Source organism: Pteropus alecto, unplaced genomic scaffold (assembly GCF_000325575.1).
Source record: "Pteropus alecto unplaced genomic scaffold, ASM32557v1 scaffold10, whole genome shotgun sequence".
Lineage (NCBI taxonomy): Eukaryota > Metazoa > Chordata > Mammalia > Chiroptera > Pteropodidae > Pteropus > Pteropus alecto.
Genome location: NW_006431210.1, coordinates 5492166 through 5513744, shown reverse-complemented (window position 1 = coordinate 5513744; position 21579 = coordinate 5492166). Strand labels below are relative to the sequence as shown.

The 21579-nt window shown below is 36.9% G+C and overlaps 1 protein-coding gene and 1 non-coding gene across 4 annotated transcripts in view; both read left to right on the top strand.

The window, feature by feature from the left end:
- The window catches only part of GADL1 (glutamate decarboxylase like 1), a 151626-nt gene that overhangs the window by 78510 nt on the left and 51537 nt on the right, over positions 1-21579 (top strand). For all 3 annotated transcript variants that reach the window (XM_015596856.2, XM_025039184.1, XM_025039186.1), the window contains 2 exons: positions 4581-4780; positions 14432-14483. In XM_015596856.2, coding sequence (XP_015452342.1) covers positions 4581-4780; positions 14432-14483 — 252 coding nt within the window. The remainder of the gene's footprint in view (positions 1-4580; positions 4781-14431; positions 14484-21579) is intronic.
- Positions 21178-21284, top strand: LOC112470313. Its single transcript, XR_003042939.1, has one exon. It is a non-coding gene; the product is annotated as a U6 spliceosomal RNA (small nuclear RNA).

The following is a 21579-nucleotide window of genomic DNA, read 5'->3' as shown; positions in this document are numbered from 1 at the left end:
TTTTTTCTGTTCCTATCTTCATCTTAAACTCCTTAAGGATAGCAACTTATTTCCATTACAGCACCAGTGCCTAGCGCAGCTTTTGGCATATATTAAGCCTCTCAAAATGTTCACTCAATAAATAAATAAAGCCAGTGTCAGAAGGTATAATCATTTTAAAAATTCATTTTTATTTTTTTTTAATTCACTTTTATATTCTAGATTACAACCCAGCTTTTCTGCTATTCACAGCCTAAATTTAGTTTTGCACATTCAGTCAACAAATGTTAGCCTAGATGCTTAGTACTTCCAATGAGGTCATATGCCCAAACTCCTAGCATCATAGTGCTCGTTATTAAATGGGTCCTCAATACATAATTTTGGAATGAATTGATACAAAGATGACTAATATACCCATTTTCTGAGGCATTTAGTGTAAGCAATTTCTTGCCTAAATAATGGTGATATGGGACAATATGGGAAGAACCAAACGGGAAGAGTTCTTGGTAGCTTTTGTTTGCTTAGCTGAACACGTGATTACAAGGAGTGAAGACTTAAAATAGACCCATGTGGTTGGTCATCGACTCCTGGGAAAGAGACTGCAGAGTCTGTTCTGGCATGTGGAAATCGAAGATGACTGATCTTGACAAGGAAAACATACAACCTACTGATTCATTATGTGTTTTTAGTGATATCCTTAACTATTACCAGAGTCACAAGTACTTAGAAAAATCTCAAAATGTCTCATAGACAAGATATTACCAATAGTAAAACCAGAAGTCGTAGAACAGGAAAAAAGTAAGGATCTGACACGATGTTAGTTGTGTTGACCTCTGATTCATTGAGTTCTCTACTGCCACTTTCTTTTTCACCGACCTCTTTAAAAACTCTTAATAAACGTTTATGGAGCACTGTCTTCCACATATATTTAAGTACTCGCTGTAGAGAGTAGAGGGTAAAGAGTTGAGGCCCTGAATCCAAGCAGCCTTGGTATGAAACTGCTTACTAGGGACATGATCTTAGGTAATTAACCAAACCTTGCTGTGTTGCAGTCTCTTCACATGTGCATGGACATTGAAAAAATAATACGACATGAGATTTAAATGAGCTTGTACATATACAGTGCTTAGCACCTAGTAAGAACTTTATAAATGTTGGTTCCGGCCATTGTGATTATGTGCTAGGTTAGCTGTCATGAACACAAATGGTGAAAAAAGTTGTTGTTTCTGTACTTATGCAGTGTGCGTGTCATTTGCCAGTTTATTCTTTACTGCATAATTTATTCTTCAGCCTTCTTCTGCCTTGTTCTGAAAGAGGCCTGACTCCTGCAAACCACATTTCCCAGGCTCCCTTGCCAGTTGGCTTCCTGCTAGTTTTGAGCAGCAGAAGGTTCAGACGGAGGCTGACAGTGTCTCACTGCTTGGGTAGCATCACTGGCAGAGGCTGTCTCTTTTGTCTTTCCCATCTCTCTCCAAATGGAGCTTCCCTCTGTGCTCACAGGCCCCACTTCAAGCCCCAGTTCCAAGTCTTCTTACCAGCTTTCTGCTTTGGGAATGAGGCCAATGTAGAAGAAACTAGAACGAGAAGAAAGAGACAGATTCCAAGTTTAATCCTGGATCCAACCGTGCCTGAATATTATATATGTCTGGATTTTTAAAAATATGAGCCTATAAAAAACCCCCTTTTTGCTTAAGCTATTTTGATTGCATTTCTCTCACTTGCCACTTTGAGAATGCTCATACATTGTGTACTAATTCCTGAGAATTGTTTGAGATGATATCACAACATAAAGCAATTAGTATTCTCATTGAATACTTGTCTCTGGAATTCACATAACTAGTATTTATTTTCCTGTGAGGATTATGTGTATAAAGATGAGCAATATAAACATGGCCCTTCTCTTTGATAGTGCAATAATAACTAATTATGTATTTTACAGTTAAAAACATGAAGAATGTAAACTTCTACTATACTTATTCCAAAATGTTGTTGTCTCTGGAGATCTGAGCATCTTCCCTTAGTGTGTATCTCAAACTAAAGACATTTCGTTCATTTTAATACAAGAACATAAACTAAAATGCAAAGCAAAACCTTTTGGGGGGAAAGTTTTCATTTGTTTTCAATGAAGTAAATCCCAAGCCTCCACTTGTTCTTTACGAAACCTTCCCAAGGCAGGAGGATTTTTCAGTGCAATGAAATTAACAGTGTCACTGCCGCAGGACAGTCACTCACTCTGCTGTGTTTTCTTGGCTTTCCTCTTCTCTGTTTGCTTATGATGATGCAGTTTGTCTTCTGATAATGAATGGGCTTCCTCTCCCTTTCAACCACTAGAATAAGTCACTGAAACCTCCCCAAGACATGTCCAAAGTTCATCTGCTTTGGGAATTTTTTGGAATCTTTCATGGTTGACAAAAGTAAATTTATAATCATGATGCGATACAAGTGTGTACGTGCATGCTTTGTCCTTAAAATATATGCAGTGGCCTTTTAATGTTATGATGTATGGTCAGGCTGTGGTTGCTATGGAAACAATAACCAAATTTCCTGACATTTGAGGGTTGGGAGATGCAGTGGTGGCAGCTGTGATTGGAGTTGAGAGATTGCTGATAGAGTGAAAGTAGCTTAAAGAGTAAGGTGCTCTTTCTACCTTAATGTTCAGGTCAGAGCAATCTACTCTTCCCCAATGTCTGCTAATAACATCCACCAGAGCCAGACTGAAGGCTTGCTAGTATTTCTTTAATTATTATATTACACTCAGTTTATTTTGGATACTGGATAAGTGAGATTTTGGAGTTCTTGGTTATAGCCGTTATATATATTTTCTACATTGTATAAAATCATGCTTTATGGTAATAGAATACATTATATACATTACCCAGCTTAGTGTTCACACAAGACAATATTGCTATTAAGACAGCAAATACATGCTTTTATTTGAAATGTGATACCTTGAGATTTTTTAAATTCTTTAAGTACAAGTTGATCAGTCAAACGAATACATTCAATAAGTTCTCTGTTCAGAGGGATCATTTTCTAGGACCTCTATGACTTCTTGGAGTTTCTCCATAGCTTCCTATACAGCATTGAGGTTTGGAAGATGCACCAAATGAGATGTTTATATATCTGTGTTTATTCTGATCATACTACATGTCAGGGGAATGTGAGAAAAGTGTGGAATGTGGGGAGTGTTATCATTACCCTCATTGCTTAGTTAGGTTCCTCTGCACCCAATACATTGTTAAGCTCTATGGATATGGACCTAGATAAAAAATGATTCCTGCCCCCAAGAACGTGCTTGGCCACACTAGGAGAGAATACATGCAGACTGCTCATTCAGGACAGGCAGCACAGGAAGGAGTAAAGCCAACGAATGCAGCCAAATGTAAAAGGAGGAAGTGAGTCGAATGGGATGAGCAGATAAAGAAATTGGAGGGAAAGCAGAACTTGAGATGAAGCCAAAAGAAGGGCAGATCTAGTTAAAGAGGGAAAACTATTTGGTGTTAGTAAACTTTAGAACTTATAAATATGCTAGATGTATTCTTTTGAATGTGTCAATTATTATATTAAATTAGAGACAGGGTCAAGCAAATGGTGTGAGCAAAGATACAAATGGGACATGATCTAGTGGTTAAGGAGCATTGAGTAGTTTAGTTTTGCTGGGTGAGGGTCAAATGGTTCTAATAGGTATTCTCTGGGAATGAAGATGCTTGGGGAATTATGGGGGCTATGAAGAACAAGTTAGAAAATCCAGGATTTTGCAGATATCAAATGACCTTGAGGTCAACAGGGCTTAAACTCTAATCATTTGAAGTCAAAGTAAAGACTCTAGAATGATAATAAACTGGTGAATTATTGTTCAATGCTTGGTGAGAAGTAACCAGTCAGTAAATGCAAATTGAATTTAGTTGCAAATAAAACTAATGTGAGACAAACTCAAAAAACTCTTTGGAATTGTAGCTGATATTTTGTGGTGGTTAAAACTTGTTGGCACTTTTTTGACTCTTCCATAGATCTTTCCTCAGGTGTTTTATCTCTGGGTTATTGTCACTCCTGCCCTTTCCGATATGGTTATGAGTTGAAAAGAAAAGGTTTTAAAAGCCTAGTTTTTTGCCTATGAAATTGTATAAAGTATGTATAATATGTTAGAGGTTTCCCCCCCCATTATGGAGCCTTGAGTGAGTTATACATACATTATTTTTTTTCATTTTAAGAAATTGGCCCACCTTGATGTCATACAGATGGTGACATAGTTGTCTCAAAGCTTCTCATTATTCATCAATACACTTGTTGAGGATGGACTTAGCATTCTCAACTCTGAGAATTTTTTGGAAATACAGTAGGTAATCTGTGTCCCCAACTTACTACATACCTATTGCTCCTGATGTATGGCAGTCATAGAATAAGACCAAACGCCTTTGGCACAAAATAGTAGAATATCACACAGGTTATATTTATGGGTATTTGATTTCTAAATCAAGTATATTTTAAAAATTGACAGTCTTACAATCTTTCTTTCCTCTTCTTCTTTTTCTTTTATCCAAAAGGATCAAATTGACAGTCTTACAATCTTTCTTTCCTCTTCTTTTTCTTTTATCTAAAAGGATATTCTTAAGAAATGCTACTCTGCCAAGGCATCTTACCTCTTCCAGCAGGATAAATTCTATGATGTCAGCTATGACACAGGAGATAAGTCGATCCAGTGTAGCAGGAGACCAGACGCATTCAAATTCTGGATGACTTGGAAGGCCCTGGGCACAGTAGGCCTTGAAGAAAGAGTTAATCGTGCTCTTGCTTTATCTAGGTACGTGTGTGTATGTGTGTGTCCATGTCTGTCTATCTGTAATAGACCCAATGAAAGCAATATTTACAAGGGCTGCACATGTTCTTTCATCAGTGCTTTCCTTCTTTCATCTGATAACCACTTTTTCATTACCTACTGTATGTGAGGAACTGTGAACACAGCAGTCTTAGCCCCGCCCCCCAGGATCCTAGCTTAGTAAGAGACACATTCAGGCACCGAAGCAGACAAAATATAAGGGAACCTACTTTTTGGTAAGGGGAGGTATGTGGTGCTCCAGACCACTCAGGAGGGTCCCCTGGTATATTCTCGAGGAGCATCGGCAGAGGCTTCCTGGGGGGAAGTGACCCTCAATGAAGAAAGGAGAGAAGAGTGAGCCAAGTGGAGGGGACACATAGCCCAAACCTCCGGATGTGAGAAAGATCACGGTGACTTCAAGGACCTGAAAAGCAGGTCTCGAGAATGCAGGGCTGATATAAAGGCAAACAGGTAAAAGTGATGTGGGAGCGCCTTGGTTGCTTGCTGTGTTGTAACATTAGAGACGAAACTTTTGAAACCATTTTCAAAGACCTTAGAAAAGCTCTTGAGATATAGATGCTGGATGTTTGCCACTTGAACAGGACTCTGCTGCTAAGCCTGGGTCAGTGGGTGCAGATGGGCAGGCCATGATCGAATTTGGTTTCATGACCAAACTTGGTTTTAAATGTGATTTGCTGGGCCTGGACTTTATAGGGTTAACCTTCATGGTGTTTAAAAAAAAAAATCAAACATTTAAAATATTTAGAACAGAGAGATTTGTCAAAAATCTAGATTTTTGGCATCTACTGAAAGATCAGAATGCTCTCATTCCCACATGGTGACAAACCACTGAACATGATGTGCGACTCTCCGGAGAATTAGAGTCCTCTCCACTCCCTCCCGTTTTTTGTCTGGTGTATTTTACTACAGCATAGAAGTGCGAGCAACCAGGACACAAACCTAGCTCTACCATGTACAAACTGTTACTTGGGCAAGTTTCCTAACCTTTCTGTACCTCAGTTTCATCCCAGTAAGATGGAGATAACAGCAGCATCTAACTCAAAAATTGTTATGAGGATTAAATGAACTGATATTTATAAACACTGAGAACAGTGCCTGGCATATACTACATGCTCTATGAGTTTTAGTTATTATTTTTTTATATGCTTGGCGACTGTAGGCATCAGAGTTTGTGATCTCTGGTTTAGATAATCTCTCTTTCACTCCCTGTTTACATTTCGCTTGCAAAAACCTGAAGTATGTCCTTAGAGATTTAAAACAATTTCTTCTTTCTATACTGGGAGTCGTGTGGGTATTCTGTGCAACATTCTGTGCAACAGTGATGCACCGCAGACTGTCTGAAAACGCAGTATCTTAAAACAACAATTTTTTTCCTAAGAGGTCTGCAAGTTTGGAGTGGCTTTATCTCATATGACGGTGGCTATGGGGTAGTGGGGGAAGGTCTGGGTCTCTTCTCCACCTGTCTCACATCTTCCTTGGACCAGCAGGCTTGCCAGAACATGTTCTCTTGATGGTGCTGACAGAAGCCCAATAAGCCAAGCCCCGTTTAACCTCCTGATTGCATCATATCTACTAGTGTTCCAATCGCCAATGCAAATCACATGGCCAAACTCAATGTCAAGAGGCAGGAAGTAAACTCTGACATTTTGCAGGAAGAACTGCAAGGTTACATGACAAAGGGCTTGGATATAAGGACAGGTAAAAGGATGGCTTTGGTGCTTTCAGAAGACTGTAAGAAGTCAGCAATTCTGGTAACTGTAGCTTAAGAAGTAGTTTTAAAAGTCTGTAAATATTGTATCAGGATTCTTTTGGTGATAAGCAACAGAAACCTTGACTCTAGGTATTGTATACAAACAAACAAAAAAAGATAATTTATTATCTCATGTTACTTATAAGCTAACGTAGTGACGACTTCTGGAATGGTTTATTCTAGGGGCTTAAACAATATCACCAGGCCTCAGTCTCTTCATCTGTCAGGTGTGCCTTCCTTCGTGTTGGGTTTATTCCTATGTAAGAAGTTAGCTGCCAGGAGTTTTAGATCTATATCCTCCCAGGCTCAAGTTCAAGGTCAAAAGGAGAGAGTGCTCCTCTCTCAACAATCCTAAGGAAAGTTTTAATTATTTTTGGATGAGGCAAGTGTCCATCTCTGAATCAGTGTGTTGTCAGGGAAATGTGACATTCTTATTAGTTACGGTGAGTCATATGACCTTCCTTGGCACTGAGGAGACTGTCAATTCCTCCTATAGACTATGTACTGAAAGTAGGTGAGGAGTGTGTCTTTAGTAGAAATAGGATTAAAGCGCCTCTATCAGAAGTAGGGCGATAACTACCTAGTGGTAAAAAAAATGAAACCGTCTACCACAAATATTCACGGTTGATCATTAAATTAAAATAAAAGTCAGAAAGCTCTGTTCACTTTTCTGTATTTTCTCATACTATTTAAGTGTGGTAGAATCTCCACATTATTTTGTCTAAGCTGCTAAGCAATTCAATAACAGGTGTCTTGAAAGAGGCTAGATATAAATATTTAATCATCATATGTATTATAAAATTAACATTCATCTCAGGGTGGAATTTAATTTATAGTCAAAGGATATTTTCTAAGTTTTGCAGAGAAATATCACAGGAGGATAAATGTTAACATTTCAATTCAATTCAACAATACTTATTGTTTGTAAATATTTGTCAAGTTGAATTGAATGTAATTAACATTTCAGTGAGCATCTCTGCAGACTCTGTGACCTATATTTAAATATTTGAAAAATAATCACTCCTCTTTCATGCTGTTGCTCGTAATAGGTTTTTTTCCCCCTTTAACTTTGCACATTGTAGATATCCAACACTGTATTCCTAGGGTGAGCAAAAGTCATCCTGTTCTCCCACCCCAGTACCAAGCAAGAGCTAAGTCCTTCTACACATGTCACTTGGAATGAATGTGAAATTACAAACTTGGAGAAAGCTTTTCTAGGATTAAGAATTGTTTTAAGTTAGCAACATAAAGTCTTTTTTTTCGTGATTTTATTTCCTTTCAAATTGGCTGGTTGATTTCTGGTTCTGCTCTTTAGGAAAGATGAAACATTTTCTCAATTCTGGAAGTTATTCTGTTTGCTTGAGCCTATGTGCAGCGGCGTACCGGTAAACTGGCTCTCAGGAGGGGGAAAAAAGCCCCATTTGTAATATTTGTCAATTTCCATGGTGTACATTCCTACTGTGGAATACTGCAAGCTGACAACAGTTGTGGTTTGCAGTATTCCTGAATATTTAACAGTGGCTCTCACTAGCCAGTATGGTCTGGCTCTAGAACATCATTGATTATGTGACCCAGCATGCTCCGTTCCAACTACTGACTGGTAAGAGTTAAAATGCCATTTCCTAGCACACCCACTGGCCCTAGACTGCTTGCTTTAGAGTTTACCCAATAAAAAATTATTCTCATTCGTGGGCAAAAGTCTCTGCCTGGCATAGTTTCTGCAATTTCAAGTAACACTGTTTCGTTTTCAGGACGTATAACGTCCTTCAGTAGATAATTTACTAGCAAAGTAAAGCTGCCAGTGAGGATTGTGTTACTGTTTGGGGTACACATCTATTAGCAGCAGCCTAATGTAGCTAAGATCTCTATTTCCCTAGGCCCTAGGTCAGGTCTCTTAAATAATGGAAAAGCTGTGAAACTCTTCCCCATTGCCGTCAGAATCGCTCTGACTCCATAGAAACAATGTTTTCATGTTCCTGAATCAAAACAGAGCTTAGTTTTGAAATTTATACCTTGACTTTAAGATTTAACCCTTTTCCAGTTTAGGGAAAAAAAAAGTGCAGCTCGCTGCCAGCATTAATTTAACATCACGGGTAGGAATGCTACGTGTTCTGCGACTTGACATTTTTAGCGATCAAGAATTACTATATTTTGTAAGTGGAAATACCACTACTAAAAACAGAATGCTATAAATAGAATGGGGTCATTTGTTTCCAAAGACTGTTGCTATACTAGAGTGATGTGAAAATAATAATAACAGTGAGACATTTCATGGCAAACTTTAGGGGTAAGGTTAGGACTGTAATCTGCGAGTTATCTCTGGGTAAACGCTGCAGCCACAAGGACCACCAGAGAGTATTCTTAGGGCAAACAGCAAATGAGTTAAGGACCAGATTTTGATGTACCAGTGGATTTCTATCACCCTGATCAGATAGCTTGCTCCTTCTTCCCATGGGAAAGCAAGAACGTTTTCAACAGGACAATGATTCCTACTTTCTGAACTGTCAGAAATCCAGCAAGAAGATAAAATGTATCGCCTGGAAAATCTTGAAGGCTTTCCTAATTTTCATTTCACCCTTGTCATTCCAGTTGATGAGAGTACATTTCTCTCAAGAATTATTAATGACTTAAAACTTTATTTTTCCTCGGGTTTGAAAGCCAGTAACATTGGGAACCCAAAGCAACATGCAGTTTTTAAGCCCAGTTGAAACTTAGAGGGATGAGGTTTAAAACTGCCACCTCCAGCACAAGGCAGGCGGTGGTGCATCTCTGCTTTCGGACTAGGAAAGTAGAAAATGTTTCGCGACACCCAGGGCACCCTGTTGCTGAGGGCACGCACCTTCTAGGCCTTTGATATGGCACTCAGGTTAAAGGAGTATTTGCTCAGGGGTAATTTTTAAAGCGAATCTAGAAGAGTCATGTGTATAAGTCTTTTCAACAACAACAAACAGTCACGAACTCCCATTCTGGTACTTTGTTAAGTCTCCGGTGTATCATTTATCTATTCCCTTGACACACAATCCCTGTAATCTCACCGATGGAATTTATTTCACCGACTTGCATGAAGACTGAGGGATTTATTGTTGTCAGTATGGAAAAGGTGGGCAGTGACACAATGGTGCTTTTGTGCTAGTGTATTTCTCTAGGTGACAAGAGGGAGAGAGTCTACAAGACTATGGAAGGGCCAGTGTTTTCATTTTTTTATATTAGTAATTTTTTTTAAGAAAATCACAGTTGCCAGAGAATGTAGTATGTAGGTATCTGTGATGAATCACGCAAGTCGTGCAATGTCTTAGTATATGCAGAGCATACGGAAAACAGATGGAAAAAAACTCTCAAGAGTTATGCGAGGCTCCGTGCATTACAAGAAATTTCAAATGAGAAGAGACTGGGAGAGAAACTTGGTCCAGAGTGCTCCAGGAAGATACTAAGTGGCTGGTGAATTGCGAAAGGGACTCGAAAGGCTATGTCCAGAAAGGAAGGAAGATCCTGTGAAAGGGCAAGTAAAATGCAAAAATGTGACTTAAACTCATTTAACTAATTGGAGAACTGTGGGCATCTAATGTTGGAAGAACATTTGTAATCAAAGGAAGGGGAAGTGTTTTAGAGCAAGATTGTCATTAATACATGTTTCAAAATAAAGCCAGAGTCTTAACACAATGAGTTGTTTGTCCAGAAGGATTGGTGAAAACTCTTGCTAATGTATTTTTTTCTCTCCTCTCTTTTTGCTAAGGTTAGTGGGAAGGACAGTGATGAGTTTTATGACACTATTGTTTCTTTTTGAACCTGTTTACCTGGATGCCTTTTGGTAGAAGTGACTTACGGTTCTTGCGTTATATCCCAAAACTCAATGTACATCTTTTATTTCTGGCTGGCATCAGACAAGAATAGTTTTTTAAAAATGCATTTTATCTTTAGGCCATTACCATATATTGAAAAGAAAAGTTGTGAAGAATAAATCATCCCTATGAATGTAGGCAGAAGTGACTCACATCTTATGTCGACTCCCTCCTCAAAATTATTTCATTTAAGCATGTATTTAAGAAGAGCATAAGGTACCTTATAGAAGAGGCACTTCTAAATTAACATTTTTGAAACTACACTCTGTGGGATAATAGACTTCCAGAAGATCATAATAAATGTTCTTCCAAAGAATGTTTTCATAGTCAAATATGCTTGGGAAATGCTAACTACTCTGTTATTCCTCTCTTGGAGATTCAGTTGTTCATTAGCACCATAAAGACTCTGAGGGGGCTTGTAATATAGAAACATTTTAACTTTGTTTTAACCAGTATGCAGAAACTGTTAATTGTTCACCCAGCAACCACTCTTCCTTTTTCCTTGCCAAGAGAACCTTGATTTTGTTTAGATAGCAATGTTCCAGCTGGGAACAATGGTACAAACTAATACCCATTGCCAATAATTAATTTAAGAGTGGGTATCTGACTCAGCTTCTGTCAGTAAGATTTAGGAAGAATTCTGTGAAGGCTTCTTGGGGAAATATTCTTACCTAAATATAGAGAAATGAAGAGAAAATGCTTGTGCTCCAGCTCCTCTTTCTTCTTGGGACACAGATGTGTAAGTGTGTGATGTATGGAGCTGTGGCCAGCATCTGGGAGCCATGAGGGAATTAGCTAACACTGAGCATGTGGCAGGAGGAAATGTTAGAAAACACCTAGTTCTTCATGACAGGATAGAACTATCTGACCAGCTCGGTAAGCATCCTTTTGTATTAAGCCAAGTATACTTCTGATTGTAGATAACAACAATCTAACTGATATGCCCAACATTGCTCAAATTTATTTGGCAATGTAACCCTTTTACATGGGAAAACTATTGGCATGGTATATCATGGAACATGGTTTGGGAACTCTGGCGTAAGCCTTTTATTATTGTTGTAATAGCAATTCCTCACCCAAATCACCTCTATCCTCAACTCAGTTGGAGTGATATACAGGGCTTTACAGACTCTGAGAATGACTGCAGTGGGGACATTGTGTCAGGACACAAACCGCAGGTTCACATGGTTTGTAAGAAGCAGAATTTTAACTGAAACGATTCAGCTTTGTTTTAGGATGACATTCTCCCAGGAGCAGCTTTAGCCAGTTTGACAGAAATACTTTAAGTTGAGACTATAGGTAGTGTGCGTAAGTTTTATACAGTCATAATCTGTTAGGGAAGGATTTTACCAGTCTAGTTTCACATCTCCATTACATGCATGAGGAAACTGAGGCAGGCACAGGATGGCTAAAGAATTTGCCTACTCACAGAGTTGATTGGCTACACAACTAGAATCCTCTGTAGCCGTTGCCAGGATTTCTGGAGATGCAAAGCATTTTTGTAGCCTCAGGCTGTCCAGGATTAGTATAGGGCTGTCTCAGGATGAAATTATAGCATTGGCTTTGAGTTAACAGAGTGCCTGCCTATACGTTTCTGTCTGAGAAGGTGAGAAAAAGTATGGCCTGCAAGCTTTCCTCATGTAGATGGAGATGGTATGTGTCTACTTATTTCCATTTTATGTTTTATTAAGTTTCTTTTCAAAAATTATACAAGAAGCCGCATCTTTGAAACTTTGCAAAGAAGTATAAAAAGAGAGTTAATAATCTCTGCCACCCCTGTTGCCTCCTGTTTTTCTCTTCCTTAGATAAGCATTAGCAATTCCTTATGTATCCTTATGTACTTTACTCTATGATCATATATAATCGTGAACAGGGATGAGTTTTGCTTTCTTTTTTATAATTTTGTAAAAAATGAAATCATATTATGCACCTTTCTTAGTACTTTGCTTTTACCTCTTACTAATGTATCATAAGCATCTCTGTGGTTTAATCCTAGTAGATATAATTCATTCTTTTTAATAGCTGCATCATATTACATTGTATTGTTATAATACATTTTATTTTACCATTTGCCAATTTTTGGGTATTAATCTTGTTTCTACTTATTTTGTATACATACACATGCACACAGAGATTTAGATATAATAACATGTATGTATACATGTATATACACATATGTATTGTGTATATAGATATATGTCTTTAGTATTGTTGATTTTTTCCTGGTAGATCAGCATCTCAAAAGTGGTTTGCTGCATCAGAAGATATGACTGTTATTAATTTTAAAAGACTTGTAGCAGCTTTCTGTCACAATTTCACTGGCACTCGGTATTGTCTCTCTTAAAATTTGTTTCCAGTTTCATGTGGGCAACATGGTTTAGTTTGCATGTCTTTGTGCAAACAACTTTTCTGATGTTTATTAACCACTGGAATTGCTTTTTCTGTAACTTAGACAGTGTGCTAAAGTTTCATAACTTCATAGCTACATCTCCTAAAAAAATACTCAGGGAAAGGAGTATGCAGAATATCAAACTTTGTGAGCGTGCGCGCACGTATGTGTGTGTGTGTGTGTGTGTGTTTCTGGTCACAACTATTTCTCTCAATAAATGATCTATATTATCTAGTTAATAATGATAGAATATTTATAATATTTTGTATAATTCAAAGGTGATATAATCTAAACACCAATATTTAACCTTTTGTGAAAGACTATACAAATAAGTGTGGGGAAAAACAACCGAATCTCATTAACTGGTGTATTCCATATTAACATTCTAGAATGGCCTTTAGCAAATGAACGTAATGATAATATCTACCTCCATTTTCACAGTTTGTATATGTCCCAATTTTTTAATATATGATTTAAAAAAATTTTTATAACAAACTTTTGAGATTGGAAAAGCAGATTGTGTTATTTCAGTTGTACAGGTAAGGGAATTGAGGCCTAAGAAGAGCATTTTTTGTTTTCCTTAAATATTAATTGAATAAACATAATTTAGTGGTGTGATTAAATTTCATATGGTTGTACCATAATTCCATATGACTGGACCATAGTTTTCAAAGCCAGTCCTCATTGCTGGGTGTGATATTTCTTCCCTCCCTCCCTTCCTTCCTTCCTTTTTTCTTTCCTTTCTTTCTCGTATTTTCTTTCCTTTTTTTTTTTTTTTTTTTGCTATTACAAAATAAAAATAAATACCCTAGCAAATATATTTTTGTCAGCACCCTTGATCATTTTCTTATATTTGACCCACAAATTTGAAATATTAGGTCAGGTGTTACAGACTTTTCAGACTCTTGATCAAATCACTAGTTTTTAAGGCCAATCATTTCAGAAGGCTTCTCTTTTTATATAGACAGTAACCAAGCCCAAGGGAGAGGAGTCACTGTTAATTTATTTTACATTCTTAATGTAATTTTAGTTTTATCTTGATCATATTCTATATCTCACGTATCTGTGTCCTTTGCATATAGCATGATGATTCTCTTTTCCCTGACATTAAGGACGAATTAATAGACATTCTGTCGATGGCTACAACCTACTTTCTTTGACATGATACCAATAATCAATCCTCCTTCCCTCTGTCTTGGCCTTGAAAAAGATGGCACTGGGCTTCTTTGATCTTGAATAAACTTACAAGCAAGACTATACACCAAAAACTCATTCCTCCCAAGCCAGCTAAGTAAGTTAAGTCCCTATGCCAAATCCCCATCTAGAATAAGAATGTGAAGCCCATATGGTCAGAGATATATAGCCAATCTACTTTGTGTGGATTTTACAAAGGGGTTAAAGTCTAATACTAACATGTGAGAGAGACATAATCTCATCAAAAAACATATCTTTACTCGAGCTTCAGAAGTATCTATCTAAATCCATACCTATATCTATACTTGTATCCTTTCTTATTTCTAAGTCTTGTATTTCTAAGCCTTGTCTCTGCATCAGAAATAACAGTTTTGTTGTATATCAGTCATGTTCATAGAATTTTTAAAATGCAAATTATAAATATTATTGACTTTTTTTTAAAGGTACCTAGTAGAAGAAATCAAGAAAAGAGAAGGATTCAAGTTACTGATGGAAGTAAGTAATTGCAGAATTGTGCTTGTGATTTTGTCACTCAACAGTGATGAAGGTGGTAATTTTCTAATCTGTTATATTTCATTGGTTTTTGTGTTGCAGACTTAGAAACAAGTCATTAGCTCAATTCATAGAGTCCATTATGTTAATTTACTCTATTAGGGAGTATTTTTTCTTTGTTGGATTCAGAGAACACACTTGCCTTTAAGTATCGAAAATTAAAGTGCTCAATAATAATTACCAAGGATAATACTGAATAAATTATGACCTCTATCTTGATATATAAATTGCATAATGATTGTACTGCAAATATTCAACTGTGCTATAGTGGTGTCTGCATGTGAAAAATCAATTAAGTGAATAAACAATAATGCATATAGCTTTCTCTTTTTATAAAATAATGAGAGCATATTAGCTTTGGAACAATGGGAAAATAAGTCATTTTATTGTTAGAGTGTCTCCTATACATAAGAAATAGGTGGGTTACATAGATAGAGATATTGTTTATTTCCTTCAAATATGTGGTTAGAAAATATGAGGAATATTATTCTAATTTTTAAGAAATATAAAGTATGAGGTTCTCTTAGATCTTCTTATAGCATATACTCAATAGCAGTTTTTAACCTAATATAAAAATCATCTAGAGATTACAGCCTATATAAACAATCTGGCTATTTTTTGATGTTATTCATTTATTTAGCAAGATTTATTGAGCGATTACTGTGTGCCAGGCACAGTTTCAGGCACTGGAAATATAAGGCAGGAAAGTTCCCTGCTCTCATGGTGCTTACATTAAAATAAAAAGTGACAAACAATAACAAGCAAATTAACACATAGGAAATATCAGATAGTGAGAAGTCTTAAGAAAACAAATTGATGAGAGATAATCAAATAAATAATTAGTCGGTACTGATGGGGTAAGTACTATAATGGAAATAAGCAGGGTAAAATGCTAAAACAATTTGTGAGAGGAGGATGGATTGTTTGGTCTGGGTAGTTCAGGCGCGGCCCCCTGAGGTTATTTGTGAGCTGAGACCTGAAAGTTGGTAAACAGCATGCCTTGCAGATGGCTGAAGGAAAGGCGTTCTAGGTAGAATCAATAAATGATAGCAAAGGCTTAAAGTTGATAAGACTTGGATGTGTTTGAGGAGCCAAAAGGTGTATTAAGCAAGCGGGGGGCGGGGGACGTGCAATAGTTGCTGAGATTGGAGAGGTAGGCAGAGACCACATCAGTTGGAGTCAGGTGGGTCATGGTAATACCTGTGGCTTTTATTACAAGTGTAATCATTGGAGAAGTTTTAAGCAGACAGGAGTATGACTTCCATTTTAAAAGATTGTACTGGGTGTCATAGTTAGAGAAGAATGGCGAGGCAGGGGCGTCAAGGGAGGACAGGGAAAGAATAAATGAGACAGACTGGGAGACTGTTGCAGTAGTCCAGGTCCTCAAACAAGTTTGGGAAACCCGGCTCCAGAGAATTCTGACTGGCTTCCACCATTAGCTACAAAGGAGTCCAAAGTTCCTGAAAAATATGGATATAAAGGAACTTCAAAAGATAGCAAAAGAATCCATATTTAAATGACTTCCTGGTAACACTTCAAAGAAGCAAGAAGAGAAATTTCCAATGTGGGACACTCCACAAGACCACTGAGTGGGTTTAAACAGGTTAGTGGAATGAAGAAAAGTCAAAGAGAAAGTAGCAATGACCACTTTAGGTTCAAAGAGATGGAAGAGACATAATGACTGAATGCAACACATGCAGCTGTTGGAATTCTAGTTTGAAAAAACCAATTGTAAAAAACAAATTTTGAGACAGTTGGGGTATTTCTAATATGAGCTGGTTATTGTATAATACCACAAAATATTAATAATTTCTTAGGCATGATAATGGCATTATGATTATGCGAGCAAATGTCTATATTTTAGAGATACATAAGCCTGTAGGGGTGAAATAACATCCATATGATTGGCTTGACTTTGAGTTCGAGTCACCTTTTTTAATTTTCTTGAGTTTGAATTGCCATCTTTATTTTCTTGAGGTTGAGTTGCCTCTTTATTTTCTTAGTTTGAATTGCCTTTTTTATTTCTCTGGCTATGGGAGCTACACTGCTTAGGGAAATTGCTGTACACCTCAGAGCTGCACAGTTTTTGATAGACAAAAAGTGGTGAGTAAAAAGATGGACTGATTTAGAAGTTATATATTCTTCCTAAAGGCTTAAAAATTGAGGGAGGCACTTCTCACCATCCTCTTTCGGAACTACATACTTTCACATTTTTGTAATGAAACTCAAGGTGGGTTTTAATTATTAGGTAGCCTTCTGCCCTGGATATTTCATCTATGGCAGCCAGATGGCCCAAAAGCAGTGAAAGTGGCTTTTTCAATGATACTCCAGAATTCCTCTTTATGAGGATGTTTAAATAACATCTGCATTTGCCTCTTTCCTCTGTATTCTCTTTGCAGAAATAAAGTAAGTTTAGACCTTGAATTTCACATGTGTCAAGTTGATTAGCCTCTTTTTATTAACAGACGCTTTATTTGGATTGATTAAATGTAATCCTAATATATACTTACAAGATACAAAGATTCATTTGGAGCTCATGTTCGTGTAACTGCAGTTCTTTCAGTTTAGGAAAAGTCAAAATCTATAATTATATATACAGTAGCCCCTCCTTATATGCAGAGGATACTGTTCTAAGACCCCCAGTGGATGCCTGAAACTGCAGATATTACCGAACTCTATATATACTGTGTTTCTTCCTATACATACATACCTATGATAGTTTAATTTATAAATTAGGCACAGTAAGAGATTAACAACAATAACTAATAATAAAATAGAGTAATTATAACAATATACTGTAATGAAAGTTATATGAATGTGGCCTCTCAGCAAAACTAGGATAAATTTCTTTTTCTTCACAATTTCATGGATAGATGATTTGTTTTTACAGTGGACCTTAGCAACCTCAGCATAAGATTTTTTTTTCTTTTTATATTAAGTCAAGAACTTTCACCTTTTCATATGAAGGAAGCACTTAATGGCTTCTCTTTAGCATATCCTAATTGCCAGCATCACTACTCTTGCATTTTGGGGCCATTGTTAAGTAAAATAAGGGTTGCTTGAACACAAACACTGCGATATCATGACTGAGACGTCTGTTAAGTGACTAATGGGTGGGCGGTGTAATGGGTGGAGATGCTGGACAAAGGGGTGATTCACACCTTGGGTGGGACAGAGTGGGATGGCATGAGATTTCTTCACACTACTCAGAATGGCTTGCAATTTAAAATTTATGAATTGTTTATTTCTTGAATTTTCCATTTGATATTTTGGGGCTGCAGTTGACTGTGGGTAACTGGAACTGCTGAAAATGGAACCATAGATAAGGGAGGACCACTGTATATATTTTCATTGTGTAGCAGATAGCAGTGAGAGTGTTAAGTACAACATTGAAAGCAGTAAATGAACACAACAAAACAAAGTGTCTAGTACTCGAATATCTTTTCCTGAAAAGAGCAAAAATAATGCATATCTTCTTAAAGATGATTGAAAGTTATCATTTCAAATGAATGATTTTGCATTATTCGTAGGCCCCTGAAAATCATACCTCTGTTTTCCTGGGTTGCATCTAAGATCTAATAGATGTTTTCCTAGAGGTATATTCATTCTTATACTATCATTCACATATTTTATTTTGATCTCTTGGGAGAGTCCTAATCATTCAAGTTTTTTCTTTTCTTTCCCTGAGTTCTACATTAGGAAGAGTTATTTAGGTTTTATTGACTTTCTGAGTCACAAAGGATTTTCAAGGACATCTAGATAACTTTCTGCTCAGTGTAGGAAACCTCTCTGATGGTATCTGTAACAGGTGGTCAACCTCTGCCTGAACACTTTCTGTGTCAGAGAAGTCACAGTCCTCTTCCAGAGAGCTCTAATTACTCATTTTCTAATACTTATTGAACCCTACTATTAATGTATATCAAGCACATTGCAATTTACAATTCCCTTTTCGTATAGTTTTATTAGATCTCAACAACCTTCTAATTTCTAAATCCAACTCACTCTCTGTAATCATCTGGTTGTACGTCTGCAGCATTTTATGACGTTATCTACTCCATCCCTCTTGAAGTCCTCTCCTGTCTTGGTTTCTTTGACTTTCTCTCCCAGTTTTTCTCCTTTCCATGTGACTTTTTATTCTTAGTCTCTATATGCAGGTCTCTTCATCTGAGTAGCCTGTGAAATGTTGTTCTTCACTCCTTTGTCTTTGGCCCTTCATGTGTTCACATACTTTCCCTGAAATGTTTTATGAATGTCTAGAGCTTTATTATCAATAGCCTCAATAATGTCTCCATTCTTGTCTTGTCTCCTAAACTCTAGTCCTTTGTATATGGACATGTCCTGGAATTTTCAGTTAGACTCCTACAAGTAACTCAAATGTAAGACTTCCAAATCTGAAGTGTAGCAGTTTTTCTTACCCAAATTCTGCATTCTTCATTGAACCACTAGCAATATGATCCATCCAAAGAAAACTCTTGATGTTGTCTTTGCTGTCTCCATTCCCTTTTATGTATATGTATTTTGAGTACCTTCTCTACTCCTGTAGCTACTGCCTTAGTTCAGGCTCCCATCACTTCTGAATTAGGCACTGTCTCCTAATCCATCTCTAGTTTTAGACCCCTCCAGCCACTACAGCTCACTGTGGCCTTTCTAAAATGAAATCTGTTCCCTAGATTGAAACTCTCTAGTAACTCCCATTGCCTCTAGGATCCAGACCAACTCCCAAGCATGGCATGTGAGGAAGCCCTTTATGAAATGACTCCCATCTTCACTTCCAACTTTACCTTTCTTCAGTACACTTTGTCATCTATTCATTCCAAGTCTTTGCTATCCTCCTTGATCACTGGCTTCTACCTGTGAACCATTCCTTTTGCCAGGGGTGTTACTTGGATTATGGGAAATTTCTCTTTTGTAATGCTCATTACATTGCAGTTTAACTGCTTGTACCTAGTGTCATGTCTAGTTTCTGATTTCCTGGGGATATGCATATATAAGTGTAAGTCATTTTATTCTCATCCCGATGTCTATTCCAATATCTGGAACATATAAATTTTTTTTATTAAATTGAACATTTTGGTTGCCCTTTTTGGACATGCTCTAATTTTTTTTAATGTTCCCCTTCAAATATTGTATGCAGAAATTAACAAAGTGATGTGTCTCACAGATTTTAGTGAGGGCATTTATTCACTTGAAAAGGATATCTCTTTCTATCAATATGATCTCAAATAATAGAATACTAAACTAATAGAGTGTACCCGCTGAATACCATATATTATTACTAAATATGGGAAATAAATGACCTCTTTATGCATCAAAACAACTCTGTGGGGCAAACAATGTCATCTCCATTTTATACATTAGGAAGTAAAACAGAGATAGTTTGACACTTATCCAAGCAAAAACCTGGTGAAGTTGAGATTCAAACCACATCCAAGTGACTACAAAACTCAAGGTTTTCATTCTATTCATTGCTGCTTTTGAAATCTGTAGTCATCTAATCAGCTATTTAAAACTTATGAGCTTGAAGTCATTTAAAATCCACTGTTCCTCCTTTCTCCATTCTATATTTGCATGATCAATTGTTTCAATCTATGTTTCAATCTGTGTTAGATTCTACATTTATACATATAAAAATGCATGATGCTTTTTTTTATTGCTATTATTATGATCTAATGACACTGTAAGCAAAGAAGATTAATTTTTTTGATGTGACTCAGTTTTAGAGAATACAAGCTACTACATCTTGGTGCCCATTCACTTTTTTCCCTAAGAGATCTCATCTCACTTGCTCAAAAATCTTTGCTGGAATTGACATCAAAACACCTGCTTTATTTCTTGGAATCTTTTTTTTTTTTTTTCTCTCTTGAAAATCAGAATAAAATGTATCCATCTTTTCTTTAGTGACACTTCTCTACTTCTGCATGAACTTTTAAAGATTGTGACAATGCTTTCTATTACTGCAGGTTTTTTGTACCCTGCGCTATCATCTGTGTGGTTTAGACACTTGGATTCATTTCTATGCCTTCTAAATTTTATGGTATTGGAGAGCATACTAAATGTGTTCCTAAGACACCCAAGATATCATACTTTCATTTTTGTGAGAAATTAAGTGGCTCATGAATGTTTCTACTCTGAAAATACTCCTTAGAGCTGAGGCCTCTTGAAGAAATTCACTCTGGAATAATTCAAATACATTTTTGTGAATATGTAAAGGGATATTTTTTCCAACTCTTAATAATTTTGGAAGTGACCACAGTAAAGGCATGCCACCAAATGGAGCATCAAATTTCCTTCAATAAAATGATGTGTCAGAAGGATTTCACAGTATTCAAATGTCAGATCCTTGAAGCCATACCATTCTAAAAGAGACTAGGCAAAAGAAATGATAGATACGTCACTTGGAAGATACCTAAACAGAAACTTACTAAAGGAAGCAAATTTTTAAAAGGTGATTCAAAAGTTCTAGGTTCTAAAAAAATATAGAACAGATCTGGTAGCAGGTAAAACTATTGCAAAGTGACTCATAATGTTGCCATGCAAATGAAAAGGACTAATTTAATGATGTATTAATCATGATCCAAGAAGAAGACAAAAATTGCACAGTCATTTGAAGCGAGAAAGCGCAATATAAAGAATTATTGTGCTCGCTTTGGCAACACATGTAGTATAATTGAAATAATACAGAGATGATTAGCATGGCCCCTGTGCAAGGATGACACAGAAATTTGTGAATCATTCTATAATAATAAAAAAAAAAATTACCAGGAGATTGGAGTCATGAGAGAATGCCTCATAGGAGAGAGAAAAAAAAACTAAAGAATACAGGAATAGCAGATGTAAAGAATAACCATCACCCCTACAAGTGAGATGGAGCACCCAAGGCAGAGCTGCTCCCTCCCAGGGCTTAGATCCAACTTGGTTGAAGAGGCCACAGAGTGAGTCAATGGATGGCAGAGAAGTTCACTGAGGTGTCACACCAGTGGAATTCTCTAGGAATCCACCTTCTGAGGTGCTGGGAGAACTCATTTTGAGGGCAGTACCA